A 12,372-nucleotide genomic window follows, 5' to 3' on the forward strand; every position below is an offset into this window, starting at 1 on the left:
CCTTGCCTTAACACGAAGCCAGTGTAGGGAGGCTAGCACTGGAGTAATATGATCACATTTTTTGGTTCTAGTCAGGATTCTAGCAGCCGTATTTAGCACTAACTGAAGTTTATTTAGTGCTTTATCTGGGTAGCCGGAAAGTAGAACATTGCAGTAGTCTTACCTAGATGTAACAAAAGCATGAATGAATTTTTCTGCATCATTTTTGGACACGTAAATGGAAAAAAGCTGTCCTTGAAACGGTCTTGATATGTTCGTCAAAAGAGAGATGATGGGTCCAGAGTAACGCCGAGGTCCTTCACAGTTTTATTTGAGACGACTGTACCACCATCAAGATTAATTGTCAAATTCAACAGAAGATTTCTGTTTCTTGGGTACTAGAACAAGCATCTCTGTTTTGTCCGAGTTTAAAAGTAGAACGTTTGCAGCCATCCACTTCCTTATGTCTGAAACACAGGCTTCCAGCGATGGCAATTTTGGGGCTTCACCATGTTTCATTGAAATGTACAGCTGTGTGTCATCCGAATAGCAGTGAAAGTTAACATTATGTTTTCGAATGACATCCCCAAGAGGTAAAATATATAGTGAAAACAATAGTGGTCCTAAAACAGAACCTTGAGAAACACAGACATTTACAGTTGATTTATAAGAGGACAAACCATTCACAGAGACAAACTGATATCTTTCTGACAGATAAGATCTAAACCAGGCCAGAATTTGTAGACCAATTTGGGTTTCCAATCTCTCCAAAAGATTGTGGTGATCGATGGAGCACGAGGACAGATGCAGGACAGATGCAGAGCCTCGGTCTGATGCCATTAAAAGGTAATTTACCACCTTCACAAGTGCAGTCTCAGTGCTATGATGGGGTCTAAAACCAGACTGAAGTATTTCGTATACATTGTTTGTCTTCAGGAAGGCAGTGAGTTGTTGCACAACAGCATTTCTAAAATATTTGAGAGGAATGGGAGATTCCATATAGGCCGATATAGTTTTTTATATTTTCTGGGTCAAGGTTTGGCTTTTTCAAGAGAGGCTTTATTAATGCCACTTTTAGTGAGTTTGCTACACATCCGGTGGATAGAGCGAGACGTTTATTATGTTCAACATAGGAGGGCCAGGCACAGGAAGCTGCTCTTTCAGTTGTTTAGTTGGAATAGGGTCCAGTATGCAGCTTGAAGGTTTAGATGCCATGATTATTTTCATCATTGTGTCGAGATATAGTACTAAAACACTTGAGTGTCTCTCTTGATCCTAGGTCCTGGCAGATTTGTGTAGACTCTGGACAACTGAGCTTTGGAGGAATACGCAGATTTAAAGAGGAGTCCATAACTTGCTTTCTAATGATCATGATCTTTTCCTCAAAGAAGTTCATTAATTTATTACTGCGAGAGTGAAATCCATTCTCTCTTGGGGAATGATGCTTTTTAGTTAGCTTTGCGACAGTATCAAAAATAAATTTTGGTTTGTTCTTATTTTCCTCAATTAAGTTGGAAAATAGGATGATCGAGCAGCAGTGAGAGCTCTTCGATACTGCACGGTACTGTCTTTCCAAGCTAGTCGGAAGACTTCCAGTTTGGTGTGGCGCCATTTCCGTTCCAGTTTTCTGGAAGCTTGGTTCAGAGCTCGGGTATTTTTTGTATACCAGGGAGCTAGTTTCTTATGACAAATGTTTTTTTTAGGGGTGCAACTGCATCTAGGGTATTGCGCAAGGTTAAATTGAGTTCCTCAGTTAGGTGGTTAACTGATTTTTGTCCTCTGACGTCCTTGGGTAGGCAGAGAGAGTCTGGAAGGGCATCAAGGAATCTTTGGGTTGTCTGAGAATTTATAGCACGACTTTTGATGCTCCTTGGTTGGGGTCTGAGCAGATTATTTGTTGCGATTGCAAACGTAATAAAATGGTGGTCCGATAGTCCAGGATTTTGAGGAAAAACATTAAGATCCACAACATTTATTCCATGTGTCAAAACTAGGTCCAGAGTATGACTGTGACAATGAGTAGGTCCGGAGACATGTTGGACAAAACCCACTGAGTCGATGATGGCCCCGAAAGCCTTTTGGAGTGGGTCTGTGGACTTTTCCATGTGAATATTAAAGTCACCAAGAATTAGAATATTATCTGCTATGACTTCAAGGTTCAATAGGAATTCAGGGAACTCAGTGAGGAACGCTGTATATGGCCCAGGAGGCCTGTAAACAGTAGCTATAAAAAGTGATTGAGTAGGCTGCATAGAAACTTCTTTTTTTCGTAAATTGAAATTTGCTATTGTAAATGTTAGCAACACCTCCGCCTCTGCGGTATGCGCGGGGGATATGGTCACTAGTGTAACCAGGAGGTGAGGCCTCATTTCACAGTAAATTCATCAGGCTTAAGCCATGTTTCAGTCAGGCCAATCACATCAAGATTATGATCAGTGATTAGTTCATTGACTATAACTGCCTTGGAAGTGACGGATCTAACATTAAGTAGCCCTATTTTGAGATGTGAGATTTCACAATCTCTTTCAATAATGGCAGGATTGGAGGAGGTCTTTATTCTAGTGAGATTGTTAAGGCGAACACCGCCATGTTTAGTTTTGCCCAACCTCGGTCGAGGCACAGATACGGTCTCAATGGGGATAGCTGAGCTGACTACACTGACTGTGCTAGTGGCAGACTCCACTAAGCTGGCTAACAGCCTGATGCCTGGCCTGCACCCTATTTCATTGTGGAGCTAGGGGAGTTAGAGCCCTGTCTATGTTGGTAGATAAGATGAGAGCACCCCTCCAGCTAGGATGGTCAGGCTTGGTCCTGTTTGTGGGTGAGTCCCAGGAAGAGGGCCAATTATCTACAAATTCTATCTTTTGGGAGGGGCAGAAAAGTTTTCAACCAGCGATTGAGTTGTGAGACTCTGCTGTAGAGCTCATCAACCCCCCCCCCCTAACTGGGAGGGGGCCAGAGACAATTACTCTGTGCCGACACATCTTTCTAGCTGATTTATACGCTGAAGCTATGTTGCTCTTGGTGACCTCTGACTGTTTCATCCTAACATTGTTGGTGCCGACGTGGATAACAATATCCCTATACTCTCTACACTCGCCAGTTTTAGCCAGCACCATCTTCAGATTAGCCTTAACGTCGGTAGCCCTGCCCCTGGTAAACAGTGTATGATCACTGGATGATTCGTTTTAAGTCTAATATTGCGGGTAATGGAGTCGCCAATGACTAGGGTTTTCAATTTGTCAGAGCTAATGCCGAGAGCCTTAGTCATCTCAGACCCCGTAACGGAAGAAGTAGAGACCAGAGAAGGCTCGGCCTCTGACTCCGACTCGCTGCTTAATGGGGAGAACCGGTTGAAAGTTTCTGTCAGCTGGATGAGCGACACCGGTTGAGCATTCCTACAGCATTTCCCTCCAGAATCCATGAGAAAGTTGTCCGGCTGCGGGGACCGTGCGAGAGGGTTTATACTACTATCTGTACTTACTGGTGGCACAGACGCTGTTTCATCCTTTCCTACACTGAAATTACCCTTGCCTAACGATTGCGTCTGAAGCTGGGCTTGTAGCACAGCTATCCTCGCCGTAAGGCGATCGTTCTCCTGTATATTTTGAGTATAGCGACTGCAATTAGAAGGCATCATGTTAATGTTACTACTTAGCTTCGGCTGTTGGAGGTCCTGACGAACCATGTCCAGATAAAGCGTCCGGAGTGAAAAAGTTGAATGAAAAAAAAAAAGTGAGGGAATGAGGGAAAAACAAAAAATATAAACGGTAATTAAAAAGTAGCAAAGTAAGGTTAGCAACAAAACACACAGCAACATGTAAACAAGTCTACAAGTTGTCACCGGAAATGACACGATTGACAAATTGACAAAAAGCATTGAAGTTTCCATTGAAGGAGAGCCCACAGTCCATGATCGCGGGCCGTGTCGGTGGCACTGTGTATTATCCTCAAAGCGAGCGAAGAATGTGTTCAGTCTGTCCGGGAAGCAAGACGTCTGTGACGTGGCTGGTTTTCCTTTTATAAACAGTGATTGTCTGTAGACCCTGCCACATTCGTCTTGTGTCTGATCCATTGAACTGGGACTCCACTTTGTCCCTGTACCGACGTTTAGCCTGCTTGATTGCTTTACGGAGGGAATAACTACACCGTTTGCATTCTTCCATATTCCCAGTATTTTTGCCCTGGTTAAATGTGGTGGTTCGCGCTTTCAGGTTTGCGTGAAAGCTCCCATCTATCCACGGTTTCTGACTGGTTTAATAGTCACAGTGTTTACTGTGACTAATTAACCGTATCGGTATATGTGTCGATATTATTTTCTGAAGCTGCTCTGAACATATCCCAGTCTGCGTGATCAAAACAATCTTGAAGCGTGGATTCCGATTTATCAGACCAGCGTTGAATAGTCCTTACCACGGATGCTTCCTGTTTGAGTTTCTGCCTATAGGAGGAAAGGAGCAAGATTGAATTGTGGTCCGATTTGCCAAATGGAGGGCGGGGGAGGGCCTTATATGTATTCTGGAAGGTAGTATAACAACGGTCAATAGTTTTAGCAGTGTGAGTACAACAATCAATATGTTGATAGAATTTCGTGAGCCTTTTCCTCAAATTTGCTTCGTTAAAATCTCCAGCTACAATAAATGCAGCCTCATGATATGTGGTTTCCAGTTTGCATAAAGTCCAGTGAAGTTCTTTTAGGGATGTCGTGGTATCTGCTTGAGGGGGGATATTTACCGCTGTGGCTATTATTGACGAAAATTATCTTGGGAGATAGTACGGTCGGCATTTGATTTTGAGATATTGTAGCTCGGGTGAACAGAAGGACTTGAGTTCCGTATGTTATCACAGTTATACCATAAGTTGTGAATCATAAAACATATACCTCCACCCTTCCGGAGAGACGTTTGTTCCTGTCGGTGCGATGTACTGAGAACCCAACTGAATCATACAGTATATCTCGAGAGAGCCATGTTTCCGTGAAGCAGGGAATGTTACAATCCCTGGTGTCTCACTGAAAAGCAACTCTCGCCTTGAGCTCATCAACTTTATTATCCAGAGATTGGACATGAGCAATTAAAATACTCTAGAGCAGTGGGTGGTGTGCACGCTTCCTAAGTTGGACCAGAAGATCGGCCCGAGTACCTGTCCTTCACCGGTGTTGTTTTGCGTCAGCCTCTGAAATAAGTTCAATTGATCTGTGGAGAGCAAACAAAGGATCCGCTCCAGGGAAGTCGTAATCCTGATCGTAATGGTGGATGTTCTGGTGAGTTACCGCCACTCTAATATCCAATAGTTCTTCCCGGCTGTATGTAATGACACAAAACAATTCCTGAGCTAATAATGTAAAAAATAGTACCTAAAAAAAACTAAATACTGCAGAGTTTCCTAAGAGTTAGTCGCGATGCTGCCATCTCCGTACACGCCATCATGCAAACTCTGTCTGGTTTTAGCTAGTTACTGGCTAGCTTGGTCTTCAGCTAGCATGGACCAAAATGGGGGGGGGTTGTTCAAAACTCAGACGAAGTTGTCAAGTCAACACATCCGTCAGTGCTGTGGTGAACTGCATCACAATAGCCAAACAGGAGGCGTATATTTTTTTTTAAAATCATTGATGTAATTTAAATGTTGTTTGAGTTGCTTTGTGTATCACCAAATTAGCTTGAGACGATTTTACTGCAACCCTGCTCACTGCATCCATGTTGCTTGATAGAGGCATTTCAAAGAGCTGTCAGTCAAGCTCATGAATATAAGGTCCCCACCCACTCAGTCTGTATTTTCAAACTTCCTGGTTGTTAGCCATGAGAGAAAATGTACTTTTCAGAATGACTGATGAGGACCTTTAAACTGTTTAATGGTTGAATATTTACCCCTGTCCATTTGATCTGTTTCGCCCTGTAATCACATCCAGTTTAGAAGCCTTTATTTAGGCCTCTAGAAGTGCGTGTGATATAAAACACCTATTAATTAACCTGCTTGCTCTAATCCTTTGTAATTACAATAAAATACTGTGCAAATAATGTTCTAACAGTTTAATTGACACTTTTACTGTGTTTCATTGCTCTGGCATTAAGTTAATGTGAATATCTCAGTATTGTATTGGCACTATACAGAGATGGTCTGAGATTTATCATAAAATATCTTTTTGTAATTACAATTATTTTGAAGACCAATGTATCCCTAACTACAGTAACACTTTCAGTAACATTTTACCTGCTATGACACGTTTTTTTCTCAACCTCGGTTGAATGGACTGACTGTAAGTTGCTGAGGACAAGAGCGCCCGCTAAATGACCAAAATGGAAATGTACAAATGAAAACTTGCAAAGAACACTGGGTAATATGCCGCTGCGTGGGTCATTCCAGTAATATGTTGTAAATGAGATTACACTAAAAATGTTGGTACCATAAAATGGATTACTGTAAAATGGATTACAGTAGCTGTACTGTGAAATTACAGTAACTTACTGGTCAATTACTGCCAGTAAGTTTTACAGGAAATGTTTTAGTGTAGCTGTGAAAATCCATTGTTAGTCAACATTTCCAAACACCCAGCAGCATGGGTATTCTACCGTGTTCTCCTTGGAAAGTTAATGATCATATGTGGCCCTTCATCAGAAAAGGTTCAGCAAATCCCTCTTCGACATCAAACTAGCTGCAGGGCGCAGGCCAAGAGGGTGCTGCTGATTCAACACGGTGGTTCTGTGGGCTGTGAAAACACTCTCAGCTGCAGCTTCACATCTCCTTGGGATATCTGCCTGACACCAAGGCCATAATTAAGATGCATCGACCCACACACATCCTGAAAACATATTACTCTGCAGTTTTCGTCTCTCACACCCCTTCTCTCTCTCGCTCTCTCGCTCTCTCGCTCTCTCGCTCTCTCGCTCTCTCGCTCTCTCTCATTTTTTTTATTTTTTGTGTGTGCCAGGCCATCCTAATGAGCCCACAGAGGACCTCTACTGCAATGTAGTGATTTAGAAGTTGTGCAGTGTACACACACATATTTCCGTATTCTGCCTCCTCATCGATTTGGGCTATAACTCAGGCCCAACACTGATGGAATGAGTGCCAGAAAATAATAAAGCTGTGTATCACTGTGCCAGAGTATTGAAGCTGTGTATCTCTGTGCCATAGTATTGAAGCTGTGTATCTCTGTGCCAGAGTATTGAAGCTGTGTATCACTGTGCCAGAGTATTGAAGCTGTGTATCACTGTGCCAGAGTATTGAAGCTGTGTATCTCTGTGCCAGAGTATTGAAGCTGTGTATCTCTGTGCCAGAGTATTGAAGCTGTGTATCACTGTGCCAGAGTATTGAAGCTGTGTATCACTGTGCCAGAGTATTGAAGCTGTGTATGTCTGTGCCAGAGTATTGAAGCTGTGTATGTCTGTGCCAGAGTATTGAAGCTGTGTATCACTGCCAGAGTATTGAAGCTGTGTATCTCTGTGCCAGAGTATTGAAGCTGTGTATCACTGTGCCAGAGTATTGATGCTGTGGCTCACTGTGCCAGAGTATTGATGCTGTGGCTCACTGTGCCAGAGTATTGATGCTGTGGCTCACTGTGCCAGAGTATTGATGCTGTGGCTCACTGTGCCAGAGTATTGATGCTGTGGCTCACTGTGCCAGAGTATTGATGCTGTGGCTCACTGTGCCAGAGTATTGATGCTGTGGCTCACTGTGCCAGAGTATTGATGCTGTGGCTCACTGTGCCAGAGTATTGATGCTGTGGCTCACTGTGCCAGAGTATTGATGCTGTGGCTCACTGTGCCAGAGTATTGAAGCTGTGTATCACTGTGCCAGAGTATTGAAGCTGTGTATCACTGTGCCAGAGTATTGAAGCTGTGTATCACTGTGCCAGAGTATTGATGCTGTGGCTCACTGTGCCAGAGTATTGATGCTGTGGCTCACTGTGCCAGAGTATTGATGCTGTGGCTCACTGTGCCAGAGTATTGAAGCTGTGGCTCACTGTGCCAGAGTATTGAAGCTGTGTATCACTGTGCCAGAGTATTGATGCTGTGTACCACTGTGCCAGAGTATTGATGCTGTGGCTCACTGTGCCAGAGTATTGATGCTGTGGCTCACTGTGCCAGAGTATTGATGCTGTGGCTCACTGTGCCAGAGTATTGATGCTGTGGCTCACTGTGCCAGAGTATTGATGCTGTGGCTCACTGTGCCAGAGTATTGATGCTGTGGCTCACTGTGCCAGAGTATTGATGCTGTGGCTCACTGTGCCAGAGTATTGAAGCTGCTGTGGATCACTGTGCCAGAGTATTGATGCTGTGGCTCACTGTGCCAGAGTATTGATGCTGTGGCTCACTGTGCCAGAGTATTGATGCTGTGGCTCACTGTGCCAGAGTATTGATGCTGTGGCTCACTGTGCCAGAGTATTGATGCTGTGGCTCACTGTGCCAGAGTATTGATGCTGTGGCTCACTGTGCCAGAGTATTGATGCTGTGGCTCACTGTGCCAGAGTATTGATGCTGTGGCTCACTGTCACTGTGATCACTGTGCCAGAGTATTGAAGCTGTGTATCACTGTGCCAGAGTATTGATGCTGTGGCTCACTGTGCCAGAGTATTGATGCTGTGGCTCACTGTGTATTGATGCTGTGGCTCACTGTGCCAGAGTATCGATGCTGTGGCTCACTGTGCCAGATATCGAAGCTGTGTATCTCTGTGCCAGAGTATCGAAGCTGTGTATCTCTGTGCCAGAGTATCGAAGCTGTGTATCACTGTGCCAGAGTATTGAAGCTGTGTATGTCTGTGCCAGAGTATTGAAGCTGTGTATGTCTGTGCCAGAGTATTGAAGCTGTGTATGTCTGTGCCAGAGTATTGAAGCTGTGTATGTCTGTGCCAGAGTACTGAAGCTGTGTATGTCTGTGCCAGAGTACTGAAGCTGTGTATGTCTGTGCCAGAGTATTGAAGCTGTGTCAGAGTATTGAAGCTGTGTATGTCTGAATCAGCTGTGGCTCACTGTGCCAGAGTATTGATGCTGTGGATCACTGTGCCAGAGTATTGAAGCTGTGTATCTCTGTGCCAGAGTATTGATGCTGTGTATCTCTGTGCCAGAGTATTGATGCTGTGGCTCACTGTGCCAGAGTATTGATGCTGTGGCTCACTGTGCCAGAGTATTGATGCTGTGGCTCACTGTGCCAGAGTATTGATGCTGTGGCTCACTGTGCCAGAGTATTGATGCTGTGGCTCACTGTGCCAGAGTATTGATGCTGTGGCTCACTGTGCCAGAGTATTGATGCTGTGGCTCACTGTGCCAGAGTATTGATGCTGTGGCTCACTGTGCCAGAGTATTGATGCTGTGGCTCACTGTGCCAGAGTATTGATGCTGTGGCTCACTGTGCCAGAGTATTGATGCTGTGGCTCACTGTGCCAGAGTATTGATGCTGTGGCTCACTGTGCCAGAGTATTGATGCTGTGGCTCACTGTGCCAGAGTATTGATGCTGTGGCTCACTGTGCCAGAGTATTGAAGCTGTGTCATCTCTGTGCCAGAGTATTGATGCTGTGGCTCACTGTGCCAGAGTATTGATGCTGTGTATCACTGTGCCAGAGTATTGATGCTGTGGCTCACTGTGCCAGAGTATTGATGCTGTGGCTCACTGTGCCAGAGTATTGATGCTGTGGCTCACTGTGCCAGAGTATTGATGCTGTGGCTCACTGTGCCAGAGTATTGATGCTGTGGCTCACTGTGCCAGAGTATTGATGCTGTGGCTCACTGTGCCAGAGTATTGATGCTGTGGCTCACTGTGCCAGAGTATTGATGCTGTGGCTCACTGTGCCAGAGTATTGATGCTGTGGCTCACTGTGCCAGAGTATTGATGCTGTGGCTCACTGTGCCAGAGTATTGATGCTGTGGCTCACTGTGCCAGAGTATTGAAGCTGTGTATCACTGTGCCAGAGTATTGAAGCTGTGTATCACTGTGCCAGAGTATTGAAGCTGTGTATCACTGTGCCAGAGTATTGAAGCTGTGGCTCACTGTGCCAGAGTATTGATGCTGTGGCTCACTGTGCCAGAGTATTGATGCTGTGGCTCACTGTGCCAGAGTATTGAAGCTGTGGCTCACTGTGCCAGAGTATTGAAGCTGTGGCTCACTGTGCCAGAGTATTGATGCTGTGTACCACTGTGCCAGAGTATTGATGCTGTGGCTCACTGTGCCAGAGTATTGATGCTGTGGCTCACTGTGCCAGAGTATTGATGCTGTGGCTCACTGTGCCAGAGTATTGATGCTGTGGCTCACTGTGCCAGAGTATTGATGCTGTGGCTCACTGTGCCAGAGTATTGATGCTGTGGCTCACTGTGCCAGAGTATTGATGCTGTGGCTCACTGTGCCAGAGTATTGAAGCTGTGGATCACTGTGCCAGAGTATTGATGCTGTGGATCACTGTGTATTGATGCTGTGGCTCACTGTGCCAGAGTATTGATGCTGTGGCTCACTGTGCCAGAGTATTGATGCTGTGGCTCACTGTGCCAGAGTATTGATGCTGTGGCTCACTGTGCCAGAGTATTGATGCTGTGGCTCACTGTGCCAGAGTATTGATGCTGTGGCTCACTGTGCCAGAGTATTGATGCTGTGGCTCACTGTGCCAGAGTATTGATGCTGTGGATCACTGTGCCAGAGTATTGAAGCTGTGTATCACTGTGCCAGAGTATTGATGCTGTGGCTCACTGTGCCAGAGTATTGATGCTGTGGCTCACTGTGCCAGAGTATTGATGCTGTGGCTCACTGTGCCAGAGTATCGATGCTGTGGCTCACTGTGCCAGAGTATCGAAGCTGTGTATCTCTGTGCCTGTGCTGTGTATCACTGTGCCAGAGTATTGAAGCTGTGTATCACTGTGCCAGAGTATTGAAGCTGTGTATGTCTGTGCCAGAGTATTGAAGCTGTGTATGTCTGTGCCAGAGTATTGAAGCTGTGTATGTCTGTGCCAGAGTATTGAAGCTGTGCATGTCTGTGCCAGAGTATTGAAGCTGTGTATGTCTGTGCCAGAGTACTGAAGCTGTGTATGTCTGTGCCAGAGTATTGAAGCTGTGTATGTCTGAAACAGCAAATAATAAAGCTGTGGCTCACTGTGCCAGAGTATTGATGCTGTGGATCACTGTGCCAGAGTATTGAAGCTGTGTATCTCTGTGCCAGAGTATTGATGCTGTGGCTCACTGTGCCAGAGTATTGATGCTGTGGCTCACTGTGCCAGAGTATTGATGCTGTGGCTCACTGTGCCAGAGTATTGATGCTGTGGCTCACTGTGCCAGAGTATTGATGCTGTGGCTCACTGTGCCAGAGTATTGATGCTGTGGCTCACTGTGCCAGAGTATTGATGCTGTGGCTCACTGTGCCAGAGTATTGATGCTGTGGCTCACTGTGCCAGAGTATTGAAGCTGTGGCTCACTGTGCCAGAGTATTGATGCTGTGGCTCACTGTGCCAGAGTATTGATGCTGTGGCTCACTGTGCCAGAGTATTGATGCTGTGGCTCACTGTGCCAGAGTACCGAAGCTGTGGCTCACTGTGCCAGAGTACCGAAGCTGTGGCTCACTGTGCCAGAGTACCGAAGCTGTGTATCTCTGTGCCAGAGTACCGAAGCTGTGTATCTCTGTGCCAGAGTATTGATGCTGTGGCTCACTGTGCCAGAGTATTGATGCTGTGGCTCACTGTGCCAGAGTACTGAAGCTGTGTATCTCTGTGCCAGAGGGCATTTCTCCCCCCCCCCCTCCCTCCCCAGCTGCCAAGATGATGAAGGAGTGCCTCCAGTTCTTCATCGAGCCGGCCCAAAAAATCAAGATCCGCCTCAAGGTAGGACCCTTGGACACCTATCAACTATCAGACACCCCTTAATAGTACTGATGTTTGTCCTTGTCAAGATGACTCAAGAGAAAGAAAGGATTGGTTGATTTCCCGTCTGTGCTTTATCTGTGTGACAGTGCTGCATGATTGATGAATGTCATTTTCCCTTCACCCTTCCCTCTCTTTGTCTCTCTCATCCATTGCTCCCTCTGCTCTAGGAGTCTCGTAAGAAAGGGACGGATGATAAGAAAGAACCTTTAGTGGAGAGTCAGCTGTTCATAATGGAACTGGCCAGGGAACTCAACAGACTGTGCCAGGTACACACACACACACACACACACACACACACACACACACACACACACACACACACACACACACACACACACACACACACACACACACACACACTCGGACACACACACAAGGACACCCACAAGCACACACACACACCACACACACACACACACACAAGGACACCCACAAGCACACACACACACACACACACACACACACACACACACACACACACACCCATTCGGACACACGCACGGACACACACACACACGCAAGCAAACAACCACACTCTCTCTACTATTGTCTTCT

At 45.6% G+C, this 12,372-nt stretch overlaps 1 protein-coding gene across 3 annotated transcripts in view; it reads left to right on the forward strand.

Moving 5' to 3' along the window:
* Window positions 1-12,372, forward strand: part of LOC118368692 (butyrophilin subfamily 1 member A1-like) — a 31,329-nt gene that overhangs the window by 4,974 nt on the left and 13,983 nt on the right. The window contains exons 2-4 of one of the 3 annotated variants that reach the window (XM_052493299.1): window positions 754-825; window positions 11,672-11,775; window positions 11,985-12,083. In XM_052493299.1, coding sequence (XP_052349259.1) covers window positions 795-825; window positions 11,672-11,775; window positions 11,985-12,083 — 234 coding nt within the window. In that variant the 5' untranslated portion in view covers window positions 754-794. The remainder of the gene's footprint in view (window positions 1-753; window positions 826-11,671; window positions 11,776-11,984; window positions 12,084-12,372) is intronic. The other 2 variants (XM_052493302.1, XM_035753001.2) reach the window with 2 other exon arrangements.

Source organism: Oncorhynchus keta, chromosome 3 (assembly GCF_023373465.1).
Source record: "Oncorhynchus keta strain PuntledgeMale-10-30-2019 chromosome 3, Oket_V2, whole genome shotgun sequence".
Classification (NCBI taxonomy): domain Eukaryota; kingdom Metazoa; phylum Chordata; class Actinopteri; order Salmoniformes; family Salmonidae; genus Oncorhynchus; species Oncorhynchus keta.